General features: G+C 42.2%; 2 protein-coding genes across 4 annotated transcripts in view; one reads left to right on the forward strand and one right to left on the reverse strand.

The window, feature by feature from the left end:
* LOC125762218 (disheveled-associated activator of morphogenesis 1) overlaps positions 1–12441 on the forward strand; it is a 53664-nt gene that overhangs the window by 34570 nt on the left and 6653 nt on the right. For all 3 annotated transcript variants that reach the window (XM_049424068.1, XM_049424069.1, XM_049424067.1), the window contains one exon: positions 6680–7030. In XM_049424068.1, coding sequence (XP_049280025.1) covers positions 6680–7030 — 351 coding nt within the window. The remainder of the gene's footprint in view (positions 1–6679; positions 7031–12441) is intronic.
* The window catches only part of LOC125762227 (deoxyribonuclease-2-alpha), a 49068-nt gene that overhangs the window by 23019 nt on the left and 13608 nt on the right, over positions 1–12441 (reverse strand). The gene's annotated exons all lie outside the window — the stretch shown is intronic.

Below are 12441 nucleotides of genomic sequence, written 5' to 3' on the forward strand. Positions count from 1 at the left end.
AGGTAGTTCAAACATGAGTTTCACATATATATTCTATAGTACGATCTGCAATAAACAATAAAATATACTCCAACTCTTCGAAATTGTTTAAAAAGTAACCACAAACGAAAAACGCTTAAAACGCTTGGTAGTTCTAGTGTTAAGGGAATTTTCTACAGTTAAACCCACGATCGTATAAAGACGCGAGAACTTGTTGATTGCAATTTAATTTCAAGCTTCGATTCCTTTTTTTTGCTCAACAAACATACACAAAAGAAGCAGTTCAGTTCCTTCGGCCTATTGGAATTTTCTTGAGTATTCAAAAATTTATTTAACGTCTATTTTTATTGTCCAAATTCATTTCAATTTTTTTGTCAATTTTATAGTATCAAAGTATTAACAAAACCCCTTCCTTAAATAAGTATTTAAATATGATAAATCCACACTATTTTGGAGCGTACTTCAGCCTATCCCTAATGCCTAGAGTAGCAGACAGAAGAGTGTCAGTAACTATGGCTAATAAAGTACTCTTATTCACTTCGACCGCCAACAACCAAGGAAATGTCAGAATTCAATGTGAATGGCATTTCGCTGCAGGAGATACACACCTGGCGGAGTAACCGATTCCCGGAAAACCAATGAACATTCCCACACCGTGTCTAATTGAATCAGACTTCATCACCGTCATTGGCAACACCACGTAGCTGCTAGCATCGATTTAGACATTGTCCTCGTGCAGGACGCTACGACGGCACGAATAGAAACATAATTCCCATTTTACTCGAGAGCGAAAATGATCATGCAACGTAACTGACCTTTTTAGGATCTATCCTGACTTGATTCGGACGAAGCTAGGGACCAGACATTTACCGAGGCAATGATTCCGGGCACGCAACACATTAACGCACCAAAACCGATGGCGGCTTGATTGTAGAGTAGTGCTCGGTACAAAATTAGCTTCCGGCGCCACTCGAGCTTGGACACGGATCGTGTCCATCCCGGGGTTCACCGTGTATTAGCATACGCGCGGGTGCATTGAAACATTCGAGCACGAGAGAACCAGAAAAGTAACTTTGCAGCAAAGGTTGTGTTACTACCGCGTGTTTGTACCTTTTTTCGCTCTCTCGCTCGCTCGATACCTCACGCCATTTGCCGCTGTCGTCATCGGGCATTGGTCACGCTTGATGTGCTAAGGCGCAACCTGTATGCGCCAACTGCACTTGTTAGTGATGCATTTAATTGGGCTCTATTACGCGTGACAGCGGATAGAGGAGAATTGGGATAGGAGTTTCACCGCTTCTACTAACGCTACCGGTGCACACTTTAACCAACACTAAAGCACTAAAAAAGGTGGTTTTTGATAAAGTTGGCACACGCGTTTTAGTCACCTTGGTGAGAGCCCTCGGGGGAGGTGGGACCACGCAACGGTTAGATAGGGCGCGATTAAACGGTTTTATCCGTTAGATCCGTTAGCGGTTTGTATTGAAGCGCGTACCGCAAGTACTGAACCACCCTCACTCGCGGGGGGTTGTTTTGTACCTACCACACCTAGAAGGGTGCATTGAAAAAAAGGAAAATAAATTGCTTCCTACTGGCCGTGCGCGATAGCCAGCAGTAATTTAATGTGTGACCATGGTGAAATGAATTATTTCCCAGTAATTGATTGCGTAAACATTGCATTGCATTCCAATTGTAGCATTTATCGTAATTTGATATTTTTAGAATAACTATTAAATATCATAGCGAGAATTGGAGTAATTTTTAGGAGCCTTGCTAATCGAAAAACTTTAAATCGAGTACAACATGCAATATTCATAATTAATTGCTTAAAAGTTGAATGGTCTTCCGGTAATTTAATGATCCGGACAATGATCTTCACAAGACAGACCTTTTCCGAAATTTGTTTGCCATTGTTAGTTCAAACTTTTAAATATTTTTTTTTTATTTGTAAAGTTGTTCCAATTCACAGCTCAATATTTGCTCGATTCTTTGATATTTTTGGCCTTCATTTTTTTCATTTAACAACTAAGCTCATCATTAACCGCAATGTCAAGATAACACTTTCTTAGAGTGCTAAAATAATAAGAATAATTTAAAAAAGCGCACATAGTTCACACAACTCATTAAAGCAAGATCGTAAGTAACATCCTCTCATGGAAAACATTATATTTGTTAATTTCCACCTGTGTGTCCGATCGTAACATCATCACCATCCTGCCGTCATATTTCACGGCCAAGGTTACGGATGCATATATGAGCTAACAAAATTTTCGGTTGAAACTTTCACCTCGCCTTACCTTCATTTTCACCTTCCAGTCAATTTCCTTTTTCTCACACAACCACCCCGCCAGCGTTAGCTAATTTTCCGACCACGCAGAGCGTGTATCGTTTCATCTTTCACTCGTTTTGATCGTTGACGGAAATTACTTCGCGAAACCAAAAAAAAAAAGGTCAACAAGAACGTCATCGAATTGGTGTGAATAATTGCCATTGTAATGCAGCCTCCGCAGTATGCTTTGTTTCCTCTCGTTACGCATGATTTGCAATGTACTTTCATTACGATCAAGAAAGGTTAAACACACAGCTACTCGATCACCGTAGATCAATCGTAGACAAGATCGTAGTTTTTGCTTTCGCTTTCAGCAAACCTGCTCAGAACGTATTCACAACGTCCTGGCTAGTTGCACCCTTCACCGCAACAACGGGAATGTCCAACCCTTCACAGGCAGCTCAACAACCAGCACAAGATATAGCGTGTGGCCACCGTGTGGGCAAATTGAAATGAAAAAGTGCTAATTTTTAAAAATCGCACACTCATCGAAGGAGTGGCACAATTTGTTAGTGGGGGGTTTTGATACTCCCAACTCACCTCACTAGAGAGACGTACGTATTAGGAGAAGGAAGTCGTCGATGCGTGTCGAGGAACGCCCGACAGTGCGACAAGTGCCTTGGACGGGTAGCCTCATGGTTACCTCATCAGCATATCATCTCATCGGTCCTGAGACTGCACATGAGGTCAGCAGGCCGGTTGTTAAGCCTTTTATGATTAACGGCAAACCAGCACGGTGAACTTCTGCGCAGTTCGGCTCAGGGAACTCCGAACCCGACGTGATTGAATTTATTGGTTTTAATCATAGGTTTGGTGCGTTGTGACTGCTCCCCAGACTCTCGAAACCAATTTGAGCTTTAAGCAGTGAAAGTTTTGATCCGAAATGATAAAACCTGTTGCTTGTTATAGAAATATACAAAACAACAAACAGTTAGGCATTAATCCATTATTAAAAAATATGTTTCAATTATATTAATGTCTAACTTTAAAATAATGTTGTGGGCATTCGTACGAATTCTCATTCTATGCGTGGTTATTCTGAACATAAAAGAGGTTTTATCTCAGATCACGATCTCCGTTCATGTGACATTCTTTTAAAATGAGTTCCGTATCTTCAAACCAACGTATACCAACCTTATTCTTCATTATCTTTACGATAGTACGATATCTCGCAAGCTAAACTTGAACTTGTTTACAGCGCATCCTCCTTCACATCTCTCTGACACAGAATGGCTGTACGGCGCAAAATAATACCGCATCAAAGTTTTGTTTTGTTGGAAAACGCTATAGATAACGGTAGCCAAATAGTCTGCCAACCAAACAACTACCCTGCGCAAACTGCCGACTACTTTAACGCTCAGTAACCACGTTCCGTACCGTGGGAGCATCCACGAACTACCACCTCTTTAACTGTTTATTTACCCAACCTAACCTAACTTTCCTAAACCCCGCTTAGTCAAATTGCCTGCCGCAGATAATAGTCTCCAACTACTAGCTGAACACCTTGACTTTGTGTCTGTGTGCATCCAATCCCGTCGCAGATGCCCTACACAGAATCTACACTCGTTTGTGGTTTTTTGTGTTTATTTCCTGGACTTTCCCCAAACCATGGGAGCAATGTTTGAGCGATTGTTTGCCAAAGACCTCTGGCATGCTCCGTATGTTTATATAGGCAACCAGGTCACACTGCAAAGTCACTCTTTGCGGGTGACACTCTGTCTAAACTCGTCGTTTTATGCAGCACACGAGTAGCTGCATTCCAACGCATCACGTGAAGGGTCATGCTCGTGCAGGAAAGTGCCAACCGGCATGACACGGAATATCTCCGAGAGGTACACCGGGTAGACACGAAGGTCAATGGTGAGTACCCATTTTGCACGTACACTTCTAGTGTCAGAGTAATCTGTCAAAACCTGTGAAGGATTCACCGATGGTCAGCAGTTTTGAGGTGCGCCACACATCGGAAGAACCTTTCGCAAAGGACATCTGGTTCGGATCGATCGATAGATGAGGCAGAGATAGCCTCTATTAACTCATCGACCTTACTGTCATGCCCGGTGCCTAACAAGTGGACTCGTACTATGTCATGTTAGCCGCATGATTAATGATGTCATTCTTACCCGATCGGTAATACCAGGAGTGCACGTTTCACGTCTTCGACTAAGCCTAATCTTCAACCGATATACTACCACGCTAACGACTCGCAAATGATCGTATCCGTACGTTAATGGTTTCCTTATTCAGGCTGTAACTTCAGGTGCTGCTCTGATTTCTGAAACAAAATGGTCACATATTTTATAGCTATAATTGGTTAGACGCCGCAGGTCCTGTGCAAAAGCTGTGCGAAGGCTTTATATGCAAAATACTCTAGCTCTAGAGTTGGGAACGGGAGGTGTCGACATGGTCCAGCATTGTTGGGCTACTTTGCGTCAACACAACAATGTTGGAAGGGTAATGAGCGTAACGCATTAGGAAACTATGTCCATTTAACGTCTGACAGGTGTTTCCATTTAGTTACTTCTAAACGATTAGATGCGATAATTGACTATGGCGGCGTGTATGATTTTTTGCCGTATTAAGATTACTACAAAGAAGGTGGCGATACAAAGTAGTTGTTTTGAACATGAAGAGATTTTAAAACATGTATAATTAAAATTGTTAAGTAGTTGGACCAAATCTAATTTTAGTGATCACTAAATTAAGACACTTTCACAATAACATTTCTATTCTACAGTAAAAAAAACACACACAAACATTTACATAATGCATTAAAACGTCTCACAAGTAATTATACGCATTCCATCAGATTGTTTCCGTTTGTTTTGGTTCGTTTCTTCAAACCCTAGTTTTATGTTTAACACATTTGGCAAAGTTACATAATCTCATCCAACAAAAAAAAACCCCCAAAGAAGCTAGAGGGACAACCCTCTGCGCAATCTTAAAAGGGCACTAGACGTTCGAAAAAAAGCGCTTACGAGACAAAAAAAAACTCCATTACATCGCTCGCGCGACAGTTCCCATCGGTTGAAGACAGAAACAATGATGTAGTTCCCGAACTGCCTGCACCAAAAAAAAACCTTGCTTACTCATCGATGATCTTCGACAGTTTGGAAGAAGAAAAAAAAACAACAATGTCTCTCTACCACTTTACCACATGTGTGTGTCCAATCCAAAAATCATTCCCAATGCCCCAAACAATCAACAACCTGAGATGAGTGCACAGTACAGCCTCCAAACCGTGACATCACAACAATGAGCCACTTTCTTTGCGGGAGGCACTTTCTTTAATGGTGCGTAGTGTCGGAGAAAACACAACAAAGCCCGTTACGCGACAGGTTTCCTTGCGCGGGTCAACGGCACCTCTGGGGTCAACCGTTGAGATTCATGCGGGATTAGGGAGATGTGAATGTGTGCCAAATACAAAAAAATCCGCTATCCAATGACAAACGTCAACATACCTCGATCACGTTTCGTTCCCCTCCCTCCCACACGATCGATGTCATTTTTCACAACATTTTTGCGATCACATTACCGTTCGCCAACACGCTTGCATCATTCAAATTACTGTCAAAACGATTGATTTTGAGCAGCGAAAGTGGTCACCATCGTTTTTAGCTTAACAGCATTCCCCCAAAAAAACCAAAAAAAAACCGGAAGATCGGTTGGGAGCGATGTCTAGAAGAAAGAGGTTGTGTGGAGGTTGAAGATGGAGAGAACTGAAAATGCTTGACTGATAACGGAAACAAAAAAACTGCGCTTCCCAACGTCAGAGATCAACGAGACGCGTCCCTCTCAATGGTGGTGTAAGACCCCTCGAGGCAAAGTTCCCGGCTCTCTCTCTCCCTCTTTATTGGCCCGAAGCGTAAGCATACACATAATTAATGGGCCATTTGACCGCAGGCAGGGTACAAGATTTGCACGATGCACACCCTCATCCACCGAGTGGTTGATCACTCTCTCCAGCCTCCCAAAAAAAAAACTCTACGCTCGGGAGACGGAAGTGACGGATTTACCATACATTTGTGGAACGCTGGAAACTATTCAGACACGGCAGTTTTGACGGATTTTAAATGGTTGCATTATTCGCAAAGCGCTAAAGGATTGCCGAGTGGCGATAGTTTCCTAACAGCTAGGGAAAGGTTAAATTTGATCCGAAAGGAAAAAAATATAATGCTCTAAGATTATGCAAACCATCCACCATCCTGCAAATTGTTATCGTTAAGTGTGCTTTTCGGCGTACGTATGTCATATTGAAGTAAATTAGAGATCCTCTACTCATCATCTACAATATATAAAAAATAACCTTCACTACAAAACCAAGTAAAGTGGTCATGAAACTTATCTCATCCCGTACCTTTCTACCATTTCCAGGGTATCCCTACGTGCCCGATCAATTTGGCCACGTTGCGGACGCGGCTGCCCGATCTCGGCAGCTGGAGTTTGCCCCACATATGCAAGGAAGCGGTGACAAACAGTGGCGGCACCACAACACCGGAGGGCACATCCGGTAACTACAGCAGCAACATCACCGCCACGGCCGACGCCTTCTATCAGCCGACGGTGCCGGGTTCGCTTCATACGGTCCCGGCCAACGGTACGGCCGTCACCGTACAGCCAACGGCCCAGCAACACTACCATCAGACGAATCTGCACAAACACTACAAGGCACACAAAAAGATGCCAGCCTTCCGTGGGCGCCGGGGCTGGTGTGGCTGTTTGCAGGTAAGTCGTACACCACATACATTTATTAACGGAGCGTTAGAAAACAATTACGAGAACGCAAACAAACAAAAAAAAAAACAAAGTACAACATGAAGGTTGGGAAACATAAATAGTGCGCCCTTTGTTAGTTTTGTACAGCAACATGTGCATAAATGTCACTAATCTTGCATCAGAGGACAGTGCCGCTGGCTACGATTCTAATGTCATGTGTGTATACATTGATCTCGATAGCTAAAACTATCTCCACACTATGCCGAGTTTGGGGGAATGTATTAACAGTTACGTAAGGATATTTGTGTTTTTGATTAGAGATTAAAAAAGTTTTTTTTATGTTAAATTTAGAAAAAAAACACGACGAGAACACAATAGATAGCGCTTAACAATGTACATGTAATTTTACTTTCTTTCAAGGGTTCGTCGCTTGATTACTAGCGCAGTCTTTTGTTTGTTTTCGATCGTACACGGTGCACTAAATAAAATTCCACAACCCCTTTCATTCGATGAGCACATATTAAAACACTCCTATCCGCTCAAATGGGGGAGACTAAATATTATGAAACATAGTTTTCCGGTTTTTACACCATCCAACGAAATTGTACCTAATTCGATTAAAGTACAGCCGTTTCAGCTAGAAACGATAATGTTACACACTGAGCGCACGACCACAAAACCACCGATCGGTGGGCCACCGGATCGGTTAAATCATCAGACTCACCACAACCCGTGTAAAATGCTTCCAATTTACCAACCGTAACATGGTCGCCGATTTATTCACCATCGATCGGAAGTATCACACACCGCAACAGAACTCCCGGGGTGTGCGCAAATTCGATCGAACGAACGAAACGGGTCAGTTCCGTGCCGTAATTCGTGCTGCGTCGGTGCGTCGCCAGCCAAGAAGTCCTGCGTGCCATACGACCCGGTCGATTTTGTTGTACGATCATTTATCAAAACCGTGCATGTGCTCGTTACGCGGCACAGTCCAGAAGATCGAATTCCAAAACAACTTCCGCATCCAAGTGCCACACGATGTGTACGCGTTAGTAATATTCGTACGAAAATTTCAAATTTCAACACATGCACAAAAGGGGGATTGCTTACCGGTTTGAGCGAGCTTCCAGCATAATGTGGTTTCACTCTCGATTGATCGTATCAGGCTAAGCGAACGATCGATAGAAGCAATTTATCATGATATATTGTACGGATCGGATCGTGCGTGCCTGGTCGGTGGCTTATCGTGGAAACCAAAGCACCTTTAACATGGTGCACCACTCTCTTCCGTTTCCTTTTCTCTCTCTCTCTCTCTCTCTCTCTCTCTCTCTCTCTCTTTCTGCATCTTAAAGCTTGAGTAACTTGAGGAGAAGTTACCTTCCTGCTGGAAAGTATTTCAATTATTTTACCACTGTTCGAACATTAGGGCAAAAACTGCTTCCACCCTCTAGCGTCTGATTTATGGAAAGATTTTAATCGATGTTCGCTCCTAATGATTTACTATCGTAGCGGAACAGATTCGTGTTTCGTTTTTTTTTGTTTTGCTACCCTCCAATAATCCTCGCATCGGCGTACTTTCCTTCCCGACAGGATAGGTCATTCGTGCGATAAGATAAATGAGTGTTTATTAGTAATTAAATGGCACCCATGGTCGATGCCCATGTCCGGAGTTATCTTCATGTATCTCCCTAGCATTGCTGCCGGTATGGTGTAATGAATGTTCGCAGTTTTTTTTTTGCTGCTTTTGCTTTACAGTTTATTCGACTTTGAAAGTCTTATAGTCAAGATCGTAAAATAACAGCTTGAGTTTGGTGACTCTTTATGGTTAATTACATTTTATCGCGCTGATGAGAATGGTGAAACGAGTAACGATAATATTATTGACTGTTCTGTAAATGATACAATTTCGTTTATAATGATTGTGATTTTATGGGAGTTTTGTAGCCGGTATTGATTTAAACGTTGAACTCATAGAAGGACATTTGGGGCAGTAGTACAATTAATCAAGAAACTTATGATGTAAGGATCGGATCCTAATGAAGCAATGACAATGACATTATCTTTTCCCTCTTCATTTGACCATGATGGGGATTTCCTCGATTCAATCCCCCTCTCGATATTAATGTTACTGCGTGGTAATTTATAACGCAATTACCTTTCCCAAAAGGAAGCCTCATCACGACGAGAAGTATGCCAAGATCAAGCCATTGTTGCATACCGTACGCAAATTAAGGGGAAGACATCAGTCATAAACATTCCATAATTGGTGAAATCGATCTTTCCTGATCGTCGGAACGTCGGATAAAGGTATAGAGCCGTGAAGAAAGATCAACCCTGACCACTTATGTGACACCCCTATGTATGAGGGAGATCATATTGTCAGCACCAACTGGACTCGGTCGAGTGTCCTTCGGTTTTGCGTTTTTGACACTGACATTCACGGTCACGGTTGATAAACAGCTAAAACTGATGTCGGCTTCTTGCGTTTTCATTCGATACGCTTGAAGGAGTCCTATTTTGACGTGCTTCTCATTGTCCAATGCATATCGGAGCAATAAGGAAACCATCCAGCGTAGCCATAATTTAAGCGCCAAAGGTGTCAATATGTTTATGCCCATATGCGTTTGCGAGAAACTTATTGGCGAGACGAAAATAGCAAGGTTTTGTTCACAAGGTTTTTTATTCCCCTTTTTATGGGCAACAGCAAATAGCTCCTTTATCGTGATGCGGTTTTTGTACTGAAGAATCCCTTTCAATAGGTCGTAGCATTGTAATCCATTACTTAGGGCTACAAGTCCATCGGGATGTTCATACATCTCATCAGTATATTTACAGCATTGTGTAACAACCTCGGTAATGAGCTGTGTCTCTCAACACAGCAAAAGCAACGAAACAAAACCGGCTCGTTCTCACTTTCTCACCGGGACCGGGATTGATTATGAGTGGTTTTAATTTGCCAATCGCGACCTATTAGCACACGGCAGCATTAAAAAAAAAACGATGTTAATGGTAATGCTGCTGTCTACGTTGGCTACTAACAGCACTCTACACTTAGGACCGATGTGTTTCCGGACACACCAGTGACATAAGTTACCGTGCACTTGGGTCTCCGGGAACGAACAAATGCATAAGCATTTGCAGATAAGCAGATCAGGTCGATCAGTGCTTTACGAATGTGTTTGGTGATCGACTTTATTTAGGCTCAAATGATGTAAGTTGCTACAAGAAACGCTTTTGCACGCTCCAATATTGAGCATATCAGAGTCCAAAGAGTCCATACTCACTTACTGCCAATCCACTATCCCAGTATTTCTGATGGACGTATCAACCCATCAGTTTGGGGCCTCCTCTGTCTCCTGGGGGAGGAAGTCTCCTCTGTCCATGTGGATGACCTAAAATGTCTTTATGCCCTGGGTCGTTCGGTGTCATTCGCATGACATGACCAACCCACCGGAGCCTTGCGAGCCTACTGATAGGACAACTGACAACTCCACTGTCCTTCCACACATGCGGAGTCAAACAACTTTCTGACCATTTTCCTCTCCAATTTGACTAAGAGAGTTTGGTCAGTTTTAGTCATACGAGTTTAGGAACTATATAGGTCCTATATACTCCCAGTTTTGATCGTCGCGACAAGTGTTGTGATTAGAGAAGTTTTAATACAGATCCCTTAAAATTGGAACAAATTTCAATCCAAATTCATTGCATCCTCAAGAGGTGTGGTCTACCATTTCCCGTCTTTCTTGATCGGTTCAGACTCGTTTCAGAAAACAAAATTTAAAAACTTCCATTAAAATGACCAATATTGGACACCGACACTTCCAGACATTTTTTTTAGGAAAGAGCAATCCGAGCTTAAATCAGTTAGTCGTGTTGGACATCAGCTTTTATTCCATGACACAGTTTCCATCCTATTTTTATCAACTTTTCATCTCAAGACGTACTTCAGATGTGCACCATTTTCGGACTAATTTGGGAATTCAAAAAGTCATTCCAATTGCTCGATGAAGTAAGGCTTTTTTTCTTGCCAACAAACCTTGAAAGTACATCGCGCGATTTAGTTTATTTTTCTCAACCTTTCACACCATCACCACCGCTATCATTATGAAATGGTAACAAACGAAAAAAAAGACACACCCTTATCACCGAAAACGATCGCTGTGACAATTTGCGACAATTGGTGGGGAACATATTTTAACAAGTAATCTTTCACTTTTTGCTACCCAAATTGGTGTCAATGACGGTCGCAGCAACAAATTTGTGCAAACAACACTCGAACAACGTTGAGACAAAAATCAATTTTGTCCATGCTCGGTGTGTCGGACTGTATTTTTCCATGGGAAACGATATACTGTCAACAAGAAAATTTGAAGCTTGTAGTTAGTTTTATAGTTCCTTTTTTTCAAAATCATTTTCTCACGCCCACCAACCTCGCTGTCTGGAGCATTTGGCCGTTGATAGTAATGTTGCTCCAGTGGTACAGTTTTTTTTCTCCACCGGTTCTGCATCGTGGTTGTGCTCGTTTGGTTCGTGATTGAATCGACATTACCGCAAACGATTGGAAATAAAGCTGCTGTAGATCGATTTCCTGCACAAATTGAGCGAACACTCGTCTAATGTTGGGCACGTACCTAATCAATCATAATCTATGCTTATGCCAGCTGCTTAGTGCTGCCATTTTATCGGAAGCAAAAACCCCGTTGATCTCAACGCAACGAAAAAAAAAAAGAAAATGCACGATTTTGATCGACTTCCTACACACCGGCGAAAGCTTCATCAGCTTCACGTCCACATGCAAAGTGGCATCGTGTTTCAGGTGAACCCTCGGATCGACCTTTTGCCATCAACCTATTTTTTGGGGGGCAGAAACCCATCGCCGCAGCATCTTACCTCTGGTGTAATTTAATCGTTTCGATGGCAATAATGGTTTCGTACGATTGTACTACTCCGAGTACTCGTAGCATTTGCCTAAATCGGATCCATTCTTTAGATTTGGCCCATTTTTACAGTTCTCCTCGATCGAAGTGCAGTGCCAGATGGAAACGAATTGTTATAAATGGAGTAAATGGTACAAATTGAATAACACTAATCATCGGCAGTGAGCTTTAAATCGGGAAGTGGAGTTACCTGTGATCTATTTGCTGTGTACATTAAATTGCAGCTCGAAAGGTTAGGCAACCTATAAAGCTAAGAATAATAACGCATTCCAGATACGGTATAGTGAACGGGAATACTATTGTATGAATTTCTCAATTTTCTCTGGTCAAAGCTGACGACTGCAGATCACGTTTGAGAGGAACGTCCTAAATAATCTTTGGTCTCATATAAATTAAAGGTGTTTAGAGGAGTCGCTTCAACGATCGACTCCAATATCTTCATCATTTCGTAGCGAATTATGCTCTATCGATGTCATTGGAATG

This window comes from Anopheles funestus, chromosome 2RL (assembly GCF_943734845.2).
Source record: "Anopheles funestus chromosome 2RL, idAnoFuneDA-416_04, whole genome shotgun sequence".
NCBI classification, from domain to species: Eukaryota; Metazoa; Arthropoda; class Insecta; order Diptera; family Culicidae; genus Anopheles; species Anopheles funestus.